Source organism: Penicillium taxi (genome assembly GCF_028828555.1).
Source record: "Penicillium taxi strain IBT 34144 chromosome Unknown utg000004l_segment0_segment0, whole genome shotgun sequence".
Classification (NCBI taxonomy): Eukaryota; Fungi; Ascomycota; class Eurotiomycetes; order Eurotiales; family Aspergillaceae; genus Penicillium; species Penicillium taxi.
Genome location: NW_026643206.1, coordinates 5,801,159 through 5,822,460, shown reverse-complemented (window position 1 = coordinate 5,822,460; position 21,302 = coordinate 5,801,159). Strand labels below are relative to the sequence as shown.

At 43.8% G+C, this 21,302-nt stretch overlaps 7 protein-coding genes across 7 annotated transcripts; 3 read left to right on the top strand and 4 right to left on the bottom strand.

Moving 5' to 3' along the window:
- Positions 1-1,523: 1,523 nt before the first annotated feature.
- N7495_007052 (phytanoyl-CoA dioxygenase family protein) lies at positions 1,524-2,541 on the bottom strand (the record flags this gene model as incomplete). The annotated part of the gene is made up of 2 exons (XM_057209703.1): positions 1,524-1,700; positions 1,777-2,541. The coding sequence occupies 2 exons, from the start codon at positions 2,539-2,541 to the stop codon at positions 1,524-1,526; spliced, it is 942 nt and encodes a 313-aa protein (XP_057063477.1).
- Positions 2,542-4,352: 1,811 nt separating this feature from the next.
- N7495_007051 (phytanoyl-CoA dioxygenase family protein) lies at positions 4,353-5,348 on the bottom strand (the record flags this gene model as incomplete). The annotated part of the gene is made up of 2 exons (XM_057209702.1): positions 4,353-4,529; positions 4,596-5,348. 2 exons carry the CDS (start codon positions 5,346-5,348, stop codon positions 4,353-4,355), a joined length of 930 nt encoding a protein of 309 aa, XP_057063476.1.
- A 904-nt stretch (positions 5,349-6,252) lies between these two features.
- On the bottom strand, positions 6,253-7,691 carry N7495_007050 (uncharacterized protein; the record flags this gene model as incomplete). Its single annotated transcript, XM_057209701.1, has 2 exons — positions 6,253-7,199; positions 7,529-7,691. The coding sequence occupies 2 exons, from the start codon at positions 7,689-7,691 to the stop codon at positions 6,253-6,255; spliced, it is 1,110 nt and encodes a 369-aa protein (XP_057063475.1).
- Positions 7,692-8,898: 1,207 nt separating this feature from the next.
- On the bottom strand, positions 8,899-10,503 carry N7495_007049 (cytochrome P450; the record flags this gene model as incomplete). The annotated part of the gene is made up of 1 exon (XM_057209700.1): positions 8,899-10,503. One exon carries the CDS (start codon positions 10,501-10,503, stop codon positions 8,899-8,901), a length of 1,605 nt encoding a protein of 534 aa, XP_057063474.1.
- Positions 10,504-11,197: 694 nt separating this feature from the next.
- Positions 11,198-13,045, top strand: N7495_007048 (flavin-containing monooxygenase; the record flags this gene model as incomplete). The annotated part of the gene is made up of 1 exon (XM_057209699.1): positions 11,198-13,045. The coding sequence occupies one exon, from the start codon at positions 11,198-11,200 to the stop codon at positions 13,043-13,045; it is 1,848 nt and encodes a 615-aa protein (XP_057063473.1).
- A 2,033-nt stretch (positions 13,046-15,078) lies between these two features.
- Positions 15,079-16,814, top strand: N7495_007047 (terpene synthase family protein; the record flags this gene model as incomplete). The annotated part of the gene is made up of 10 exons (XM_057209698.1): positions 15,079-15,275; positions 15,335-15,461; positions 15,522-15,540; positions 15,625-15,794; positions 15,857-15,869; positions 15,967-16,123; positions 16,186-16,275; positions 16,337-16,370; positions 16,430-16,647; positions 16,730-16,814. 10 exons carry the CDS (start codon positions 15,079-15,081, stop codon positions 16,812-16,814), a joined length of 1,110 nt encoding a protein of 369 aa, XP_057063472.1.
- A 1,072-nt stretch (positions 16,815-17,886) lies between these two features.
- N7495_007046 (MDR family MFS transporter) lies at positions 17,887-19,612 on the top strand (the record flags this gene model as incomplete). Its single annotated transcript, XM_057209697.1, has 3 exons — positions 17,887-18,057; positions 18,116-18,495; positions 18,550-19,612. The coding sequence occupies 3 exons, from the start codon at positions 17,887-17,889 to the stop codon at positions 19,610-19,612; spliced, it is 1,614 nt and encodes a 537-aa protein (XP_057063471.1).
- Between the last annotated feature and the right edge of the window lie 1,690 nt (positions 19,613-21,302).

The window sequence follows — 21,302 nt, the reverse complement described above, 5'->3', positions numbered from 1 at the left end:
AGTTTAATTCAAAATTAGATAATTTAAACTACAAACGAGCTTTAGTTACTATGCATATATATTCGATATTATCAATTCCACTATCAATTCCACTATCAATTCCACTATCAATTCCACTATCAATTCCACTATCAATTCCAACTCCATCAATATGGCATCTCTACAGATAACTCCAGAGCAATGGACTATGATGCTTAACTATATACAAATGCAAATAAAAACTACTCAGGCTCCTCCTACTCCAATAGCTCCTCCTGCTTCAATAGCTCCTCCTGCTTCAATGGCTCCTCCTGCCCAAGTGAATAACAATCCTGGGTTTCTAAGGGATATTCGGCATCGTACTGCTCAGAGTATTCGGAGTCAGTATATGAGAAGCAGCGACTCTTCTCCTCGTGCCAATACTAAGCCGAAGCCCTATCAACAGGTCGAATCTCTTCTTAAAGAGAATGAACGTGAAATATATGTTCAGATATATATTTGGGAAGAAGGGAGTAGCTTTCAACGGCTTGATATCTCTGCTGCTTTTACCTTTGATGTCTTATATCCTATCTTTGATATTCCTGATTTCATTGATAGAGATATACTCGGAATCAATGGATTCTCAATTGAAGAGCTACACCGATCAAAATGCTACCCTCATTACCAGGATCATTATACTCTTGCAAAAGACGTTCATCATATTGGACGACCAAAAGGATATCTATCCCCTCAATCTCTTCCTGGGATGGGATGGTTTGTGAATACAACTATTGGAGATCTTTGTAAGAAGCTTAAGATCCATAAGAACATGTATCAACTCCATGATATCATTGATCGCCGGAGTAATATTCTATTATCTTCGTCTCGAAATGAATCTCCAGGAACAATCCAAGCGTTCTTAGTATCTCCTGAAGCATCTCTTGTTGAAGCATCTCTAACAACACTTCCTGATGAATATTTGATTCCCACATCTCCATTTACACTGCCACTTCAAGCTCCAGCTCCAACTCCAGCTCCAGATCCAACTCCACCTCCAGCTACTCCATCTTGTGGCAAACGTGTGCGTCCAAGCACACATCAAAGTAAGAGAATTATTCGTCGAAGAATAGAATGAAGGTTATTGGTTCTCGGGTTTATTTCTCATTAGTTAGTCTCAGAGTATTTGCTGCTAAAACCAATACAATTGAATGCGTTATTTTACCTTATTACTAGTAAATTGTATTGGAGTTGGACTAGTTAATTGTATTAGAGTTGGACTTAGTCAATTTCAATTTAAATTTGGGATTATAGAGCGATACAGGTAATAAAACATTCTGCCGGGTGTAAAATACGTTATCTGTTTACTGTTTTCGGGGTTTTTGCATGGTGGCGTCTATCGCCCTCCGTAATGCACAAAATTTATTGTCCAGATAAAGATTTAATCGAGTCATTTTTCAAACGGAACGCAACTGCGCATGTCGCACTAAAACAATTTACCATTGAATCGACATGCTACATCATAAGAATCATAGTTGAAAGCCGTGTTCAATACACTTTCCACGATCTCAGTCATAAAACCATTGAACATCACTTGGCCCAGGTAGATCAAGAACCTTTCTTATATCCTTGAGATCTATATGACCCGAAAGGGGGCTACCTGAGCTGAAGCCAAGTCGCTTTTGGATAAAAGGAGAAAACTCGCGCAACCTGTCCAGTGAAAGGCTTAGATACAAATTTTCCGTCTGTAATAAAACCATAAGTATATACCAAATCAATGGGGTAAGCAAATATGAGCCGTTGGAGAAAATTTCAACATACCTGTCGAAGGAACGACCTAATAGTGAACATCGAATACATGATCCTCTCTTCTGACTCAGTGACATTTTTGGATGCAGCATGATAAGTGCTTCCAAGCATGAAAAATGCGTCACCTGGTTGTAGCTCAACATGAACGGCTTGGCTTTCCTCGGGCTTGTGTAGAGTGTCCTGTAAGTGGGAGCCAGGGATGAACCGCGTGGCCCCATTCTCTTTGGTAGCTCGAGTTCCTGCCACAAACATATTTATGGTACTGTCCCGCTCAATATCGTACTGCTCTGGAGTTATCGCCGGTCTTTTGTGGTGGTGATCCAGATCATCTCGGTGCAATCTCTGAGGAACATTTCCCGGCAAAGTAGAGAATGCTGTTGAAGCATTGTAGATTGGAGGCGAGGTGAAATTGTATACGGTGTCGCCAAAATAAACCTCGTGGGATGAAGTGAGAAGTGCATCACAGACTTTAATGTAGGTAGGGTTACCAAACAGCTTCTCGACAAAGGCCTTTGACTTGCGTGGAACTGAAGTTACCACACGCGTCTTTTTTGAAAACATAGCGTCCGTATCCCATTCTTTGGAAAAATAAGGTCGAAGCTCTTGTTCAACTTCACGAAGAATTTCTTGAGAAATCAAGTTTTCAACAATGACTCCACCATTGTACGTTAACTTGCGGACGATCTCATCAATAGATGATTTTTGTGCATCTAGCCGATAAAGCCCGAACGTAGGCTCACTTTCGTTCGACGGAGATGAATAAGAAGTGGCTCCCATGATGTAACTAATTTGAATATACGTAAAAATTTCGTGATTATTAATCGAGATAATGACACCAGAGCACATTTATAGTATTTCCAACTGCCAATCAAGACTGTGTCATATGCCTCAGCAGCACCTCCTCTTGGCGGAGTAAAACTTTAGGCAAGGGATAGCCTTCAATACTACATGAGTGAATGATAAATTGGCGGTGAGTTCAACAGTGGAAGGAATAATTTGTCGGTGAACTGATAGACACGCTCTTCAATGCTGATTCAATCTCCCTTATGCAAATTGACGTACGTCATTATTGTACCAATAGCTTCGAGCATGCATGTTTTATCGATGCAATGTAACCACCACCTGAAAGATCTTTAAGACTCCTACCACCTTTGCAGTGATATACATACAGATTACACATGGGCAAGGGTCTCGGGTAGCCATACCTCCCTTCTTGCATGAAAAAAAAAACAGAATTGGCTGTATCCAGCGGGATTATAGCGATCAGTATAAAGGATAGAATGCTAAATACTCACTACCAGTCAGACAAATCTGCAGCCTTCTTAATATAGCTCTTTGTTGTAGCAGATCATCGCTTTACTATGCAAGTACAAAAAACAGTATTTGATCACCAATTCCAAATGCTATCGAAGTCTTTGTTAATTATGCATCATTGTGAAATCATTTGTCATTAATATTATTTGGCCAAATGTAAACGTAAAGAAATTAGTGTAAATTTCAAATATGATACAGGATAAGAGGAGTGCATGTCATGTGCATTCAAAGGTCAATCCTAGCTTCTATTTCTAATAAATCTTGCCGAACAGATACTACCATATTCAGCTGCCCAAGAAGAGAAGAAGTTACATTTTTTGATCCAGCTAATCTTCTGGTATCTCAATCTCCAGGAGTCTTGAAGAAGCTCGATGTGGTCACTAATATCAGCATCATTGATGAAGGACTTCTTGAATTGGTGTTTTACATTTCTCTGAGCTCTATAGAGGTGTTATTTTATTGATGGAAAGCTATACATCTTTCAAGTTGAAAGATGTTCAACATCAATCATGGAATTGGTCCTGTGATCATCTTAACCCTTGGCTAATAACATTGTCGAGGACACTAGCGATCAAATTATCTAATACCTTGAGTTGAAGTCGAAGGGAGCTGTCAGCATCAGCTGTATCAAAATTATCTTCTTGGTACGATCAAGAGCAAAGTTGGTGAAGATACTGATTATGCCTACTCACAATGCTACATTTTTAGGTCTATAGCTTTCCAAACATGATCCAATATCTATTTTAGTGCTAATCGTCACAGATAAAATTTACTAAATATATCCTTCCATTTATTTCTCATTTTCCTCATTCGTCAGAGACCAGCTGCATCTAGTTCAATAACACTCCAGTTCACTCAAGAATATATATATATTTTTTGCTTTCATACATCAAATAAACTAAAGTTCACACTTCATCACAGGATGTTGACCATAATAGCTGCCATACGGTAAAAAATGATTCAATCCTGGAATTCACGGGGTAAGAAAAAGCATGGATGACTTAATCGAGTGGAAAGAGTCAAGTTCAGATCATATAGTCAGGTTTTACCTCCTTAACAGGCACTAGCACGATCCTTCAGAACAAATGAGACCAAAGGTTTCTATACTTAATTAATCCCTTACGTCATAATGTAGCATAAAATTTGCATATAGGGCTTATCTAAAACATGGATAACGACTGAGAAAACATGGATAATGAAATGATCTCTAGAAATCTAAACGATCACCATGGCTGTCACCCATCTTGTCTATACTATGTTCGTCCGCAAACATATCAGTCATAAAACCACTGGAGTTCACTCTTCTCCGGGAGTCCAAGAACTTCCCTGGGATCCTTTAAGTCGATGTGACCACAAAGGGGACTACTGGCACTGAAGCCGAGTCGCTTCTGCATCCACGGGGAGTATTCGCGCACCTTCTCCAAAGGAAGGGTGAGGTAGATATTTTCCATCTAAACAATTGGTTAGCCATAAGTGAGACAATGGGCTATCTTATAGAGAAGGGATGAACAACTCACCTGGCGTAGAAAGGACTTAATGCTGGAGACCATGTACAGAATCCGCTCTTCTCCGTCAGTCATGTTACTCGATGCCGCGTGGAAAGTGCTCCCCAGCATGATCCAAGCGTCACCGGGTTGTAACTCTATATAAACTGCTTGGCTCTCATCGGGCGTGTGGACGTTCTGCTGTAAATGAGACCCGGGAATGAAACGTGTGGCACCATTCTCTTTGGTAGTTTGCGTGCCCGCGACAAATAAATTGACTATACAGTCACGACCAATCTCATACTGATCGGAGGTTATGGCTGGAAAATTATTATGGTGAGGATTGTCGTCTCGATGCAGGCGCTGGACAGGATTTCCAGGTAAGGTTGAAAAGGCAACGGTCCCGTTTAAAACGGGAGGCGAGTGAAAATCATACGTCTGTTCACCAAAACACGACGTGAAGTGCGCGGTAAGCATGGCGTCGCAGACCTCCGTAAAGAGCGAGTTCCCAAAGCATTGGTTCATCAGGGTGGGTGACTTGTCAGGTAGGCCACACACTACGCGCGTCTTTTTAGAGAACATCGCATCAGTATCCCAACCCTGTTGAAAGTGAGGTCGCATCTCGTTTTCGATGTCCTGTAAAATATCTTTTGATATCAGGCCTTCCACTATCACCCCGCCATTTTGAATCAGCAGTGGAAGGATCTCTTGAACAGAAGTGGTCTTTGCATGTACTCTGTGAAGCCCAAATTGAGGTGGCTCCGATATTTTCTGAGATACAGTCATAGTTGCTGGAAAGAGTTGATTTGACTTGATGGATTTTAGTCTTGGATGAGAAAGGTGTTCGAAGGAGAAGAGGAATGGGACTTTATATACGATTGATCTTTCGTTAGCTAAGTACTTGAATTTGTGACAATATATTATCTTGAACTAAAAAAGAATTGCAGACCGCAAGAGATCAGCGCATGGAACTGAATTGATCAACCTTCGTGCCCAGCTTGGTGGGGCATGTAACCGGTATTGCGATATTTTCATCGTAAATAAAATAAAGACACTAAATGAGAAAGAAGACTCGGGAAGAAACAAGAAAAAATGGCATGCTGACGTGGCAAACACATCACGCATGAGCAACTAATCTAATAGGAGTGGACTTTCAGTATGGACCTTGCTAGAGCATCATTGTGATCTTTCCACTGACAAATGCCTAAATCCTAGTATATTCCTCCTTCGAGGGGGAAGAGGAACGAGAGCTTCTGGGACTGCATATGACGTTATGTCCATTCCCTGTGCCACTGTTCTACCTTTCTGGGCATTGCAAACCCCAATATAAATGTTAATAAAACTTAGGGCTGACCCCACTCAGCTCTTTATTATACACTTGGATCCACGGAGTGTCACCCAATTGCTAGAAGTCGAAACGTAGGGGTATGTATCATGGGCCAAGTAGCGTAATAAAATAGGAACAGTCACACCTAGGTAACCATGTGGTTTGCATTTGAGTGCCTAGTAGTGAACAGCTAAAATAAAATTTATCTTAATATGAAGGACATTTGGGGAAATAATGATGGAAGACCTTGTGCATTGACTATGGTAGAAGCTTGGAAGCTATTCTACGAATCTGGGAACAAGTTCTCAATACTTGAGGATTTTCCTAGCTGCTCCCATTTTGTTTCCATATTTGCCATCCGAATCAGATATCCCCCATTCCATCCTTTAGAGTATACAGCGTGAGACCTGTAATAGGACTGACAGCGAGCGGATTGACGAAAGCGACGCTCGCCTTGTCTTGTTGCACTTTCCTATCACCGATTGCTCCAGAAAAGTCGAGAGCCATATAGTCATAAGTCGTCCACGAGGAGAGCTTCACCATGGAAAAAGGGTCACTTGCACAAATATTGACAATCAAAAAGTTGGAATTGCGTTTCTCAACAAATTGAATATACTTTTGGATCGACGAAGGCTGCTTGTAATGAAGCGTCGCCCGACGTATGTTCCAGGCGATACTGGCAATTGAATCGTTCTGCAGTTGGCTAGTTGTAAATTTACAGCGGAAAATGGCGACCCTGTGATGGAGATAGTGAGATTTCTGCTGTTCCTTCTGGGGCAGGGTTTTCTCAGAAGCATCTTCTGCCAGTAATGGGTTAATAAGCCCCTTGTAATTGATTGCCACGCAAAAGTCTACCAGTGTGTTGTCACTGCAGGAAGAATATGATGGCCCATATATTGTTTTCAGGTACCAGGCTGAAATGATATCGTTGCGCGTAAGCTGGATATCGAGAGACTCGGGGAGAACGTTTAGCTCCTTCTGAGCTTGAGTACTAATCTGGTCTACCCAGCCACATGGAAGGTGAACATATTTCTCCTTCAGCTTTTCGCGCAATCCTAAAGTCATTGACAGATGTGCTCTTGCAACCCTCCACGTCATCTGAGCCGCCTTGATGACCCCGATGTCCCAGTTTCCCTCGGGAGATTCAAAGTCCGCAGAGGCATCACAATGGATCTCGTCTTTATCACTATCAGTGATGGAATCAGAAATTTTAATCCCTCGTGTATCGGGCGGGTGAACAAAAGAGGGGATTTTTCGATTGGACAGCAGTTCACAGAATGCCTGGACGAACTCGAAGCAACCCCCAGCGCCTGTGATCTAATGCGTGATTCCAAAACAAAGCAAAGGTGCATCCCGTAAAACAGTCACCCGAAGTCTTGATATTGTTGAAGATGCGGATTCGATACCAAAGAGGAATTTACCGTCTACGGTGGATGGTTCCAAATTTTGAATGATTGTTGGGCCCGGGTGTTTTTCCAATTGACGGGGAGGAATGTGCAAACAAGTTCATCTAAAGTCCGACTGGCAAAGTCAACATGAGAGCCACACGTAAAAGACCATGGTGTGGTCTTTTTATTGCCAGTCAGCTATGGTTCAAATGAATTGTACTTGGGCAAGGTGAGAAAGGAAAGACGAACACTTCGTATCACTGTGCCTCCTAAAATGGGCCACAGAGTGATAAGTTCCTTCAGCTTCTCATGGAGGATGCTTGATTCGAATACTGTATTTACCAGTAATCCTGCATATATAATACTGCTGTCGGCCCAGGGGTTGGTGCTCCTGCACGTGTATTGAGTGGACATTATCTTTGCCGAAGTCACTTTACAAGTGCGTTATTAAGAAATAGCAAAGCAAAAAGTCGTCTGAATCTATAAGGACGGGGCTTGAAGTGATTGAAATATTTGCCACTGGAAAAGGAAATCATGAAGTAGGGTGGGCTCCCCTTTTAAGAGTTTCAACCGGACCGTTCCTCCTGCGCGGTGTGGAATATGCATGAATGTCGAGATATGACCCACTCAAACATTCTTTATCTGCCACAAAAAGTAATTTATGTATTAATGCATTGGCCTTAATTCCTAATTGTAAGTTCACCTTGTATGCAATGTTGGCATTGTAAGGCGTATTACATTTTATGATATTGATAACACATTATGCAGCATGAAGATATAAGTAGGCCACTAGCTAGTCGTGAGGACCTTTGGAACTTAGAACTCACTGACACACCACCATTAGAGATGCAAAATACTCATTTTCACATCTATGCCACATAGCTCAAGGCACTTCATATATGAAATGCAAACGTAATCGATCCATTTATCCAACATCTACCACCTGCATGGCACGCTGCGGGGCGACTGATGATCTGTGATATATCTTTTAACTAGGTAAATTTTCGTCAAAACTTTAGAGTATTCATTAAGCGAAACCCTCTACGTATGATTAATTCATTATGTTGAGATTGGTGTCCGCACACCTTCTCACACGGGGCAGCAAGACAATCCTACCCATCAAACCTGCATTTATACCTTTATGAACTGCTCTGCACTAGAAGAAAAACAAAGCAAGTACTAATTTGCTACTAGAAAGCTAGAATTGATCACAGAATTGCAATTTTTTCATCTGACTTAATCGGCAACCTTGGAAGCTCCGAACCACACATCTTGTGCTGTCAACTAAGCACTTCAACCTCGGCCCAGCACGGTAAAACAAATGATTTCCGCTTCCAAAGCTCCACTTCAAAGGCGAATTGGCTAATTGGACTTTTCCAATGCTTGTAGCTGTTATAAAGGACCGTTGTGTTCAATTTTTCTCGCGTTTCGTGCGAGTGCAATCAGTCTTTAGGCGCGACCGATATGAAATTTCTCAAAAGCAGAAAAACAAGAAAAACCAAAAAAAAAAAAAACGAAAGACAGTAAATCGATCAAAGCGAAACAATAAACGAAAGAAAAAGTGGAAGGGCTTTCTATTCTCTTTTCTTCAACTCCCAGAAGTGCTTGAATGTTGAGTACATTAGGGCTTGCAGACCTCCCATACTTGACGCTCATCCTCTCCAATATTGCCAAATTCGTTCTCAATGATATGGCGATGCTTGGCTGAGCGAACTTTGAAAGCGGCCTTGTATGGCTTAGGACCAGACAGGATGTTTTGAACCAGGTCATTGGGGTCCAGCTCTATACGTTTCCCATTCTTTTGAGCATGGGAAATATTAAATCCCCAAAGAACGCGGCTGATAACTATATAGAGGGACCGCTTGGCAATGTGTTGCCCTGGGCAGACTCTTTTTCCATAGCCAAATGCCAAGAACGGCAAATTAGCATCTTCAATCCAGCGTTCGGGTCTGAAGTCGTCGGCATCCTTGAACACATCGTGATCGGAATCCATCACCCAGTGATTAGCAATCACCACTGAGTCCTTGGGAATGCGGTAGTTGTCATAAATCTCTTCCTTCTGGTTTGAGTGTGGTACTCCCAGCGGGAAGATAGGTCGCCAGCGTTGCACCTCGCGGATAAAGGCATTTAGATAGGGCAGCCGGGCTTGATCATCCCAGTCTGGCAGTCGGCCTGAACCCACAACTCGATCCAGTTCTTCCTGTGCCCGGTGTACGGCCTCGGGGAAAAGAATAGCGGCCATTACGAAGAATTCGAACGTTTTCATTGTCGAGCCGCCAGCCTCAATGAGCACACCGATCAAATAGACAACTTCCGTTTTGTCGAGCAGCTTAGCCTCGTCTGATTCAGCCAGCTCCTTTACCCAATTCCAAGACTTGCGCTGCTCAGCTTTGGTGTGCTCCCCTAGGAAAAAGTCCATTGACTTGCCGTGATACATCTTGGCCAGGCGCTTCCATGGGGCCAACCATGCAGGCAGGTTATCCAGAATTGGAAAGCAGTCGGCGATCAAATTTGTGGGTTTCTCCACGTTCGATGAGATGATTTCCGTCAGCTCGTCAACAAAATGGATACGTTCATCGTAGAGGTCTTTCAGTCGTTCTCCATAGGCCAGGGTATAGGTAACACTTGTGGTGTAGCGGTGGAATACCTGGATCCATTCCTTGCCTTGCACCGATAAAAGGTCCTTCATGGCCTGTTTGCTCTCAATGTTTTGCAGGAACTGATACTTGGCGGCCATTCGAGCATTCATGACCTTGGTCAGCATGCTGTGATGTATCTTCCATTGTTCACCATATGGAATGAGAGCACTGTTTTGATTGTTGCTCAGAGCACCACCCACAACAAAGTTGGGCCGCGAACTGTAGTTCTGACTGCGCTTGTTTAACAATTCATTGGCAACCTGGTGCGATCCCAGGCTAATTATGGTGCGTTGTCCAAATCGAAGACTGATAATTGGACCGTGTTGCTTGTGCCAGGTCTTGTACGCAGCCCAATGATCACGCAGAGGCGCCTGGTGCAAATTCCCCAGCACTGGAAGCCGCCGAGGGCTGGGTGGCAAGGTCTTGCTGAAGTAAGACCGAAGCACAATGTATGCCAGCCAGCCAGCTGTTAAAAAGCCTATGAGCTGGGAACGACTGAACTCAGACAGCAATTGACTAGCAAAGGAGATAGGAGATTCCTGAAGCTTGTCCCCAGCCACATTTCTGTCCAAGATGGAGTCATTCATGATCTCGCCAGAGGTATGGAAAAAATCAAAGAAAATTAAGTTGAAGCAATGTCAGTGATAAATGGCTCGTTGTGAGTGAGAAATGGCTCGGTGAGAGAGATTTAGATTTATATAAGAATTAAATAAGTAAGAATTAAAGAAAAAATAAATAAAAGGTCTCATATTATCTATTCCATTTTGGATTAAGCGATGAGTGAGTCGTCATCACACTTCCTTGAGCAACACGTACTAGAAGAGGGGAAAGGGAACGGCTTGAGCCAATCTAATCAAAGCTGGGTCTACATAGCCGGAGGACCTACAGTATCTCATTGCGCAGTGTAACGTACCACGAATTCAGCCATCATCTCCACGTTGCCTCATTTGGAACAAGGCTCCAATTTACATCAAATTTGAAAAGATAAAGCATAGTTGATACTGACTGGTTAAAATTCACGCAGGTAAGGGGGAATGTATGTAGTATCTGGAATGTCGAATGCAGAGACGATCAAATTTCTGCTTCCTCAGTCGAATGTTTGACCGCTCATTGTAACCCATCCAAGGCGGCCAGTCTGGTCTAGCTGGAGGGTGTTGCACCTCATCCCAATCTCCAACTGGATTGCGTTCATCATGTTATGATTCTAAAGCCCCTCTCATTTCAAATTGTCGGTCTCGTTGGTTAACTATCTCCTGACTATTTTATGACTTAAATCTCATCATGGGCTCGATTCTCACCATAAGTGATACCTTGCAATCAACCCCAGTCCAAGCTGATGTTCTGGCGGCCAAATATGCATCCGAGAGATCTAAACGTCTTTCTCCAGGTGGATGCCTTGAGCACGATGGTTCCCATGTGGATAGCGATATTCTACAGTACCTCAGAAAAGACCCACGTTCCCAGTATTCAGCTCGGGAACCGATTAGGGGAGCTGCCCGCGTGGTGATTGTTGGAGCTGGTATTGCCGGCCTTATTGCTGCAGTGAAACTCAAAGAACAAGGTGTTGATGACTTTGTTATGATTGAAAAGGGCGGTAGCTATGGAGGCACGTGGTACTGGAACCAGTATCCCGGGTTGGCATGCGATGTCGAGGCGCTCATCTACCTCCCATTTCTTGAAGAGACTGGATACGTGCCCAAAACGCGATATCCATTGGCAAAGGATATTCGTGCTCATCTGACCCGAATTGTAGAGAAATGGAATCTTCTTCCCCAGATCATTCTAGGAACCTCTACAACGGCGATGAGTTGGGATGAACCGGCCCGGAGATGGCACATCACTACCAATCGGTCGGATCAGTGGACGTCTCAGTTTGTGGTCCTGGCCACCGGTCTCTTTCATGAGCCAAAGATACCACAGATTCCAGGTATTGAAACCTTTCAGGGAGCGCATTTTCACAGTGGTCGTTGGGACTACCAGCTCACTGGGGGCGATGCCTACTCGCCCCGAGATCGTCTAGCGGGCAAGTCTGTCGGCGTCATGGGCACCGGCGCATCAGCCGTGCAGATTATACCCCAGCTGGCACGAGATGCTCAAAAGCTGTATGTGTTTCAAAGAACCCCGTCGTCTATCACCCTACGCGACGACGTTCCTGTCGAAGCCACGACGATTGCGACTTGGCCACGCGGGTGGCAGAAGACACGCATGGAGGATTTCTCGCGTATTGTTCAGGGAGAAGAGCTCTCTCAGAAGCCGTGCTCGGCTACTGAAGGTTTTGATGCCCTAGCTTTGCGCAATATCCTCCGCGACTACTTGCACGAAGCCTCGCTGGCTGAAATCCAAGACCTTCTACCACGACTGTTCCAAGAGGCTGACTATCGTCTCATGGATCGTATCCGCAAAACAGTAGAAACTATTGTACAGGACCCCGCCACAGCGGAGGACCTGAAGCCGTGGTATGGCTTTTTGTGCAAGCGCCCAGCATTCAATAATCAGTATCTGGCCACCTTTAATCAGCCAAATGTTCAGCTTGTCGACACTCAGGGAAAGGGTGTTTCTCGGCTTATCCCCAAAGGAGTCGAGGTTAACGGACGGGAATTCGAGGTCGATGTGCTCATTTACTGCACTGGGTTCGACTACGAGATCGGAACAAGCTTCTACGACCGTACGGGCATCGACCTGACTGGATCTCAAGGCCAAACCCTCGATTCTGAGTGGGCCGTTGACGGTCCTTCAACTCTCTACGGTATTCACGTTCGGCATTTCCCTAACCTGTTTTATATGGGTCCAGTCCAGGCGGGCGCTTCCTTCAACTACACCCACACGGCGTACGAGGCTGCTGCACATATTGCAGCGCTCATAAGACATTGCGTCGACCATGAGCACGACTTCCAGGCCATCCAGCCGACCCAGGAGGCCCAAGAGGATTGGGTTCAGCAGAACGAAGCCGGAAGTGATGAGCGGCTCCGGTTTGCCCAGTCCTGCACCCCAGGGTATTTCAACGGGCAGGGAAAACCAGACCGGATTTCTGCTCGCTGGAGCTACTATCCGAAGGGAATTGCAGCATGGGTTCATGCTATGCAGGCATCAAGAGAGGGTGGCAAATTGACCGGGTTTGAAACCTGGTAGGAGCACAATTCATACAGAGGTAAATAGACTGAAAATGTTCATGAGGGGGCGGGTCTAAACCAATTGGCAAGCTTGTGGTATCAAAACACTACTCTTTTAAGATCTATAGCCCTTATTATGGTAGAGTTTAGGGCCTTAGTGCCTAATCAACATCTCGGCATATCTATCTCACTAAACCAAGTGACTTTTCAACACTAAAATGTTGTAAACGTTCCCGGTTATTTGTGTAGTTTTAGCCAAAGAACAAGATAAACCAAGCAGGTTGCAATAATATCACGTCTTCCATAAGTTATAAATCAACATCAAAGTGACATACGAAACTTCAAGTTTGCAGGTGAAGTTGGTGAATGGGAAGCCTGATCTTAGGTAACAAGGCGTTATCTAAGAAATGTGCCCCTGGGTAGTAGTTGATAGTTTAAATTTCATATATAAAAACCCACAGTAATAGTCTTGAATTATAATTCTAGCGTGTTTCATAGAACTGGGATAATTTTAAGTCCTCTGATCAGGAATTGATGAATTTTTCCCGCACTCACTCTAAATTTCTTATACAAGATTGATACCTAGTTGACTCAATATTTATTTAGCAGCTTAACTAATAGAGAAATATTTTCAAACATTGCAAGTTAACCTTGATTTCTCTCTCTTCCCGCGCTTGCCTTGTCTTTTGTTCTTTCATTTTGCATTTTTCTTATCTTTTTTATCGCAAATGCATCAATATAAAGTGAAGCAAGTAACCCGAGTGACATATGTCAAGGGGGGCCTAAACTCCTTGCTTCCGAATGTTACCACCTTAATCTTTTATTCACACCGCCACATAAGCATATCGTGCAGGATGGCACGAGGCAACTAGTATTTAGTTTATGTCTAATTGAAACGTCGTCTAATGCTTGCACATGAATGATACAAGAGCGCATGTAATGTAAGCCTTGATGTGGTATATGATATGCGTCGTTTGGTAATTCACAATGTTAATCAAGAAGACGGAACATGAGTTGGCATCATGCTCTAGATTAATGCAGCAAATGTCGTAAAGTCGCTTCCATCTTGATCTTCTTTCACCTCCAGGGATGTCTCCTTTACCGCAAGCAAGCTATGAAAGGGAGATACCCTTGCCTAGTTCTAAGAACTTCGGCGGTCATATACAGCCTAGATTCGGAATCTACCCCTACCCTATCGATCAATTTATCTTCTCTCAAAATTATCTAGTTTTCTGTAGCAGTATGAGTGTTCACTAGTATAGCTTAGGTGAATCCCAAGGTTCGATGAAAATATCGCTAGATGAACAGCCCTGTAGCATTCTGATATCCGATCAGGATGCATATTGTGATATCAATATCATTCAATGCAAGAAAATACCGACATAAAATCCAATACTACCTTAGAGTGCTCACAACAAATGAAAAAATACAGTCTAGGTTACAACAATTTGTCAGTAGACAAAATGTCACACCGTCAGAACCTTCGTCGTCAGTCTCCACTCATTGACATGAGAAGTCAGTGGCTCTATTTGTCCTTGCGGTCTATGGGACCTCCTTACATGTGCCTAGTCACCTAAATACATGGCATTGGTACCCAAAATCAATTGGCAGACCGCAATCTTGCCAGTATGACGAAATCATTGGTGGCCCACAGATAAATCACTATTCTTGCAGGCTGATTCTCATATTTCCAGAAGGTTTTGATAGCGCCACCTCGCAAAATAGCATTATGCATGAATCTGCCTTGTTTTTTGCATAGTAATCATCTAGAAAGTGGACACTAAGGGTCTTCTATACAGCAGAGTCTACACCGCTAGGTAGGATTATCGAGGTACGTGTCAGATCGTCATTCTACTGATTTGACCAAATCTAGATCTTCAATCGCATTAGGCTTTTTCCTGGAGGCGAACGAAGAACAGATATATAAGAAGGCTGCTGGTCTCAGGTTCAAATTGTTGTATCGACCCAGATCTAGTCTCAGCTCAATCACTGACAATAGTGACTATTTGAAACAGCTTCCATATTACAATTCGTACTTCTATTCGATTTACTATGGCTTCTCTTACAGAGCTGGTACAGGCGCCCGCTCTTAACTCGGTGGCACCCGAACTTTCAGCGGAGCAGCACGCCGCATTAACTCTGACCACAATTCTCATCCCGGACCTTTTCGTCTCTTTCTGCAGCCAAGCTCCTCTTCTTAATCCATTCTACGCCAAGGTCAAAACGGAATCTGATGAATGGTTTGCGCAGTATGTATTCTGTCATATTTTGTCTTAAGACTTCGTATAAGCTGACAACTCAATGGCAGACTGTACGGAACTACTGAGAAGGAGAGAATGAAGCTGGACAAGGCAGACTTTGCTTTGTTCGCAGCATCGTGGACTGAGCATGCTGGAGGCCCTGAGTTCCGCACCATCTGCGACTGGTGTAACTGGGTGCGTACCATCACCCCATAAGACAAAATTTTGTGTCAACCTGTGTTAACTAGACGATAGGTGTTCTATTTTGACGACCGTAAGTGTGACTGAGCCATGGATCACTATATCATCCTCGTGGTGGAGCTTTCCATTAAGATGCTGATCGCATCTTTGTGGACAGAATTTGACGAGGGTCACCTCTGTCAAGACCCTTTGAATGCCCAGAGAGAGGCAGACATTCTGACACAGATTATGACGACCGGCCTGAAGGATGATGAGTACAAAGATGATCCCCCACGCGCCAGAGCTCTTCGCTCTGCCTTCCGCTCGGTGTGGGAACGTCTAGTCGAGGTAAGAATATTTTTATTATATTTTGATATCTAGTGAACTGATGATTTACTTCTCTGCCGCAGCGAGCATCTAAAGGTTAGTAAAATCGGAATTTCTTTTTTTTGTTCTCCGCCTCAGGGCTGCAAAAGGTTGTTTCCTAGACTTTATATGCAGATCGGCTAATCTTGAGCAGGTGTCCAGGCGCGATTTAGGGAGGCTATGCAAGATTTCTGCAGGGGCCTTGTAGGTCAGGTTGGTGTTCGAGCCGAATTATGCTCTCAAGATATTGCAGGCTACCTAGCTTTTCGCCGAGGCTCCATTGGAGTGATTCCTTGTATCGTCTTCGCTGAGTAAGTTCCAGCTTCCAACACTTCCTCCTTCTTGATCTCACCGCATTATCCTGCTTTCTCAGATACTATCACAACCTTCGTCTCCCTGAGGAATTTTTCCGCGTTCCTGCTGTCCAGAGATTGAAAGATCTAGCTGCTGAAATCACTGTCCTGTAGGTGATGAAGCAATAAGAAGTACTTCGCAGATCCCGTTGCTTACCCACTTTGAAACAGGCACAATGATGTCCTATCGTACCACAAGGAATACGTAAGCAAGCCTTGGTGACTTCCAAGTTCCTAAGCTAATGGCACTGATGAATTTGATAGGACATGGGTGCTGTCCATAATATTGTCATCATTTTCCGGCAGCAGGGCATGACCCAGCAGGAAGCTTACAATAATGTCGACACCCTTATCCGGCAGCGATTGCAGGAATGGCACCTGAGGGTCTCTGAGGTTCCGATATATGGTGAGAATATTGATGCACAGGTTCATAAATATTTGACTGCCTGTCGCGAGGTTGCTGTCGGAAATTTACACTGGAGGTGAGTTGCCTTAACCGGTGATCTTCTATGCATACTAAAGGACTGGTTCTCGCTAACTCTGCTCTTATCTGTTGCTGTACAGTTTTGCAACCGAAAGATATTTTGGGAAGGAAAAAGATAATGTCAGATATACACGGAAGGTGGAATTGATCAACTTGGATGCTTGAACTTTGTCCATCAGCTGTTAAGACAGGAAGACAAAGCAGTCGTGAATTTGGTGCTCTTGGTCTGAGTGCAAGGCTTCTTTGTGACTTCTGTGATCTACATTGAAGAACTGTATAGTGAAGTATTATTCATTATAGCTTCTTCTTAGTGGGTGAGATCTATGATTTCAAGATATAAATCAACTACCATTCATTCATTTGCAACATGTCATGATTTGAATAGGGTCCATAATCCTATGAAGAACGAACCTTACACCACCCGTAGAAAATTATTGAATGGTGGTCGTAGAAGATAACTATACTTTCCCAAACAAGACAGGATTAGATAATCCGAAAGCCCCTCTTGCTTCACATCTGCCCAATCAGTTTTAGGTTACTCATGATTTATTCCCTATTATATTCTACCAACTAGGGATCTTACTCGAGTCCTACAAGATCACTGAAGCAAGGATTTGAATGCTTAACTAGGATTTACGGAATGAGAGCCTGAAAGCTGCCTATCCATACTTGACGTGGTTGATGTTGCGAGCAAGAATTCTGGAACACTTGTCTGGATCTTCGTGGTAGGGAAGAAAGAGAAGCTCAACTAAGCGATACAGTCTTTCCAATTGATATATTTTTTCCTTGAATCATTCTTCCTTATCTCAACAAGTGATGAATAGGCTGTGAGACCATGGAAGGAAAGGGGTCAAACATCTCACTCATGCATGCCTCCAGGAAAACGCCATGTGCTTCCGAGTACTGCGAGTACAATTGACTCGTTCGGATATTGTCGATCTTCTGTTGCAAGATGATTTTACTGGATTGATATCCAAGGGGAATTTTCTGTTGTGGACATTTGTTTTGGAATGTGTCTACATCCAGCAAGGGATAATAGTCCTGCTAATAGAGATATGCTCTAATGCGATTTGCATAAATGTCTAGGTTTCAGGCCGCTTCACAAAATTATCTAGAAATCCTAGCTTATTTGGGTACCTGAATTCCTCAGACCTGTTCCAAGCGGACACTTAAGGCTCAAAAAATTTCGAAAATTACCTTTAAGGCCCGACTTTCAGGCGATTGATTTACTCAAGTTATGCTCGACTCCTTCATGAAAAAGCCTGAACCTTCTTCTGAACCCGACAGCATCGAGCTAAGAAATCGGTCATCGGATACCGCGAGCTACCAGGAGCCTAAAAATCCAGGATCATGGAAAACTGTTCCAATTATTCTTGGTCTTCTTCTCTCCAATTTCTGTCTAGGTCTAGTTAGTATTGACGCTTGCTAAAGTTCTGTATAACAGCTAATCATGTGTTTCATGATAGGATAACACAATTATTGCTACTGCAAATCCGCACATTGCAGCGCAGTTCAACTCATTTGACGATGTAGGCTGGTACGGTAGTGCCTACTTCTTGACCACGTGCGCTGTCAGCCTCTTATACGGCAAGCTTTATGCACTCTATCCCGTCAAATGGGTCTATTTGGCCGCCTTATTTCTCTTTGAACTGGGTTCATTGATCTGCGGAGTTACTCCGAGCTCGGTGGGCTTAATCATCGGTCGAGCAATTGCTGGCCTGGGAAGCGGAGGCTTGGTTTCAGGAGCCATTCTTGTAATGTATGGGTCGACTCCTAAAGAGAAGCGTCCAATGTTTACTGGGATTCTTTCAGGAGCCTACAACATTGCCAGCATTGCTGGACCTTTGTAAGTATCAGATAATGTCCAACTGAAATTATCTTTCAACTGACTCAAATATAGGGTTGGGGGAGCTTTCACGGATAAAGTGTCGTGGCGGTGGTGCTTCTATATCAATCTCCCTTGCGGTCTAATCACGAGCATATTCCTCTTATTTGTTCCCTCGTCGCCTCCATTGGTTCAAGCCAAAGGATTGAGGGCCAAAGTATACAAACTGGATGTCTTAGGCAATATTCTGTTCTTAGGAATGGTCGTTTCCCTGCTGCTAGCACTCCAGTCAGGTGGAGACGAATATCCTTGGAATGACGCTCGTGTCATTGCTCCCTTTGTCGTCAGCGGTATATTGCTGCTCATTTTCATTGCCAATACAAAATGGCAGCAGGAAAATGCCACGATTCCGCTGCGACTCATCAAAACACGTAGTATATGGGGAACTGCCCTGTTTGCCTTTTGCATTGCAGGAGCATTTTTTGTCTTCAGTTACTATCTTCCAATTTGGTTCCAGGTTGTCAAAGGTGCGAGTGCCATTAAATCTGGACTCATGAATTTGCCCCTCATTCTGAGCTCTGTGATAACCTCAGTGCTCACTGGACTGTTGGTGACTTACATCGGGTGGTTCAACCCGTTCCTGTTGGCATGCTCTGTGATCCTCACCATAGGTTCGGGGGCAATGACCATGTTGGGAGTTCATAGTGGGTCAAATTGTTGGATCGGATACCAAGTCATCGTGGGCATTGGGTACGGCCTAGGTCAACACTTGCCATTTGTGGTGGCCTCCTCTTACCTGTCACCCACCGACGTCCCTATGGGAACAGTCATCATGTCATTTGTTCAGTTCCTTAGCGGAGCCGTCTTCATCGCCGTCGGTGAAGCTGTTTTTCAGGTTCAGCTTCTTTCCAGTGTCCGCTCTCGCACACCAGAGGTAGACCCCGGGACATTGTTGGCCGCTGGGATCACCAAGCTGCGTCAACAAGTTTCTGGAGATACTCTTGATCTTCTTTTATTGTGCGTGAACGATGCAGTTGTTCATATCTTCTATATAGCCGTGGCATTGAGCGGTTTATCTTTGGTCGGAGCCATCTTTGTGAAGTGGAAGTCCATCAAACATCAAGGTTCGCCAGAATAAGACCCGTCAGCATCTGGAAAAATTCACTTTGGGCATACGCAAGTCCTATCGCATTGAGTGTAAGATAGAGCTCCATCTCAACTACGGACACTATGATCACTGGTTCTCGAAAGCTCGAACAGCTGTTACTAAACTTCAAGTCAGAATTTTTAATGTAATACATCTTCATGAAACAAAACTACCAAGATCCAAGTTATTTAAGTGTACAAAGATATCATGTGATAGGGCGCAGTACGGAACTCCTGCTGCATCTCGTCGCCACACTTCTAATCAAACAGCAACTCCCCGTTTCCGAGGGCAAAAATCTACAAGACAATTCCAATTATGGGCGCTCCTCCAATGAGAGCTCTTTCTGCATTTTCTTTGACTCTTGTAGGACTGTGAGAACCCAATCTCAACAATAGGGGAAGGGAGACTTCTCGGGAGAAGTGCTCAGGGCACGGCGGGGAGAAAGGTTTTGTGAATTTTCCCACTTTCGGGTCGACGTCAATCAACACGCAAATCTACCGAACTCCAAGGTTTGCAGTTTCCTCCAGAATCTTTAATGCTTGTTTCCGACTTCACATTCTTGAACGAAAGTGTTTGATCAGCGTTCTCAGAAATGATCTTGTCTGCTCCCTGGCCAGATGAGAGCTTGGAGAACTTGGACTTGGAGGAATTTCTGGGCAATTTGCTTTTCTCAGGGCTCGAGCTTTCGGGGGAATTAGATTTTGAAGAACTAATAGTGTAATAGTGGATGACTCAAAAACTGAAGAAAGTAAGAGAATCTTTAAAGCCAACAAGAGAGTAATTGAAAGAAGAAGGAAGGGTGAAAGTGGGGCATTGTGTCATCTTCAGGGTCCGCCCTATAATCACGTGACTGGACAAGCATTGACAAATTGGAATGTTCAAAATTGATGTAACTATTGATTAGGGAAAATGGAGTCGAATCCCAAGATAATTTGGGTGTAGCCTCGAATCCTGTGTACATCTCATCCTCGTCCCCGAGCTCACCCATGCTCACTTAAATAACCTGCCCTCACCCTAGGGAGGTTCTGTCGCTACTTTAAGGTGAGCTGGGTGCCGAGGACCCAATCATTGCCTGCGTTCTACATGTACGACTGAGCGGACGAGAAGCCATGCTCTCCACACCCTATGGTCGTATGTGAAAGAATGTCCGGAGCATTTAGCCTCTATAGAGACAAGAAGAGGGAGGCTTCAGTCACACTTGTTGCCGGATTAATCAATCCCAGAAGCTGGGCTCGTTAGAAGCGGTGCTAGATGTACCAGGGAAATCGTTCCCTCTTCCTTATGACTCTATTATGGAGAAAACATATGTTAAAGAAGTAGAAAGTCCACAATAAAGAACATATAAATCAAAAATATGGATCAAATAAGGAGATCTACACATCTCATACTGAGTTTAAAGCTCAAGCTTAAGCATCTTCCTGGCTTCCACTTCACCACCTTACACCATTTACACTCGCACCATTTGTACAAAATTTTAGCGCAGAGTCGAGATAAAAAATGAAACAATTCCTTCCAACATTGGAGATGGGGGATATAGAGAGATAGAGAGATAGAGATGAAAGAAAATATGGAAACTGGCATCGGCTTCGTCAAGGATGCTGCCACCCAAACAGAGAATTATCAGGGATAAAAACAACACAGTATGGCCAGTAAGTATAATATTTTCAGTTTGGCACAGCGA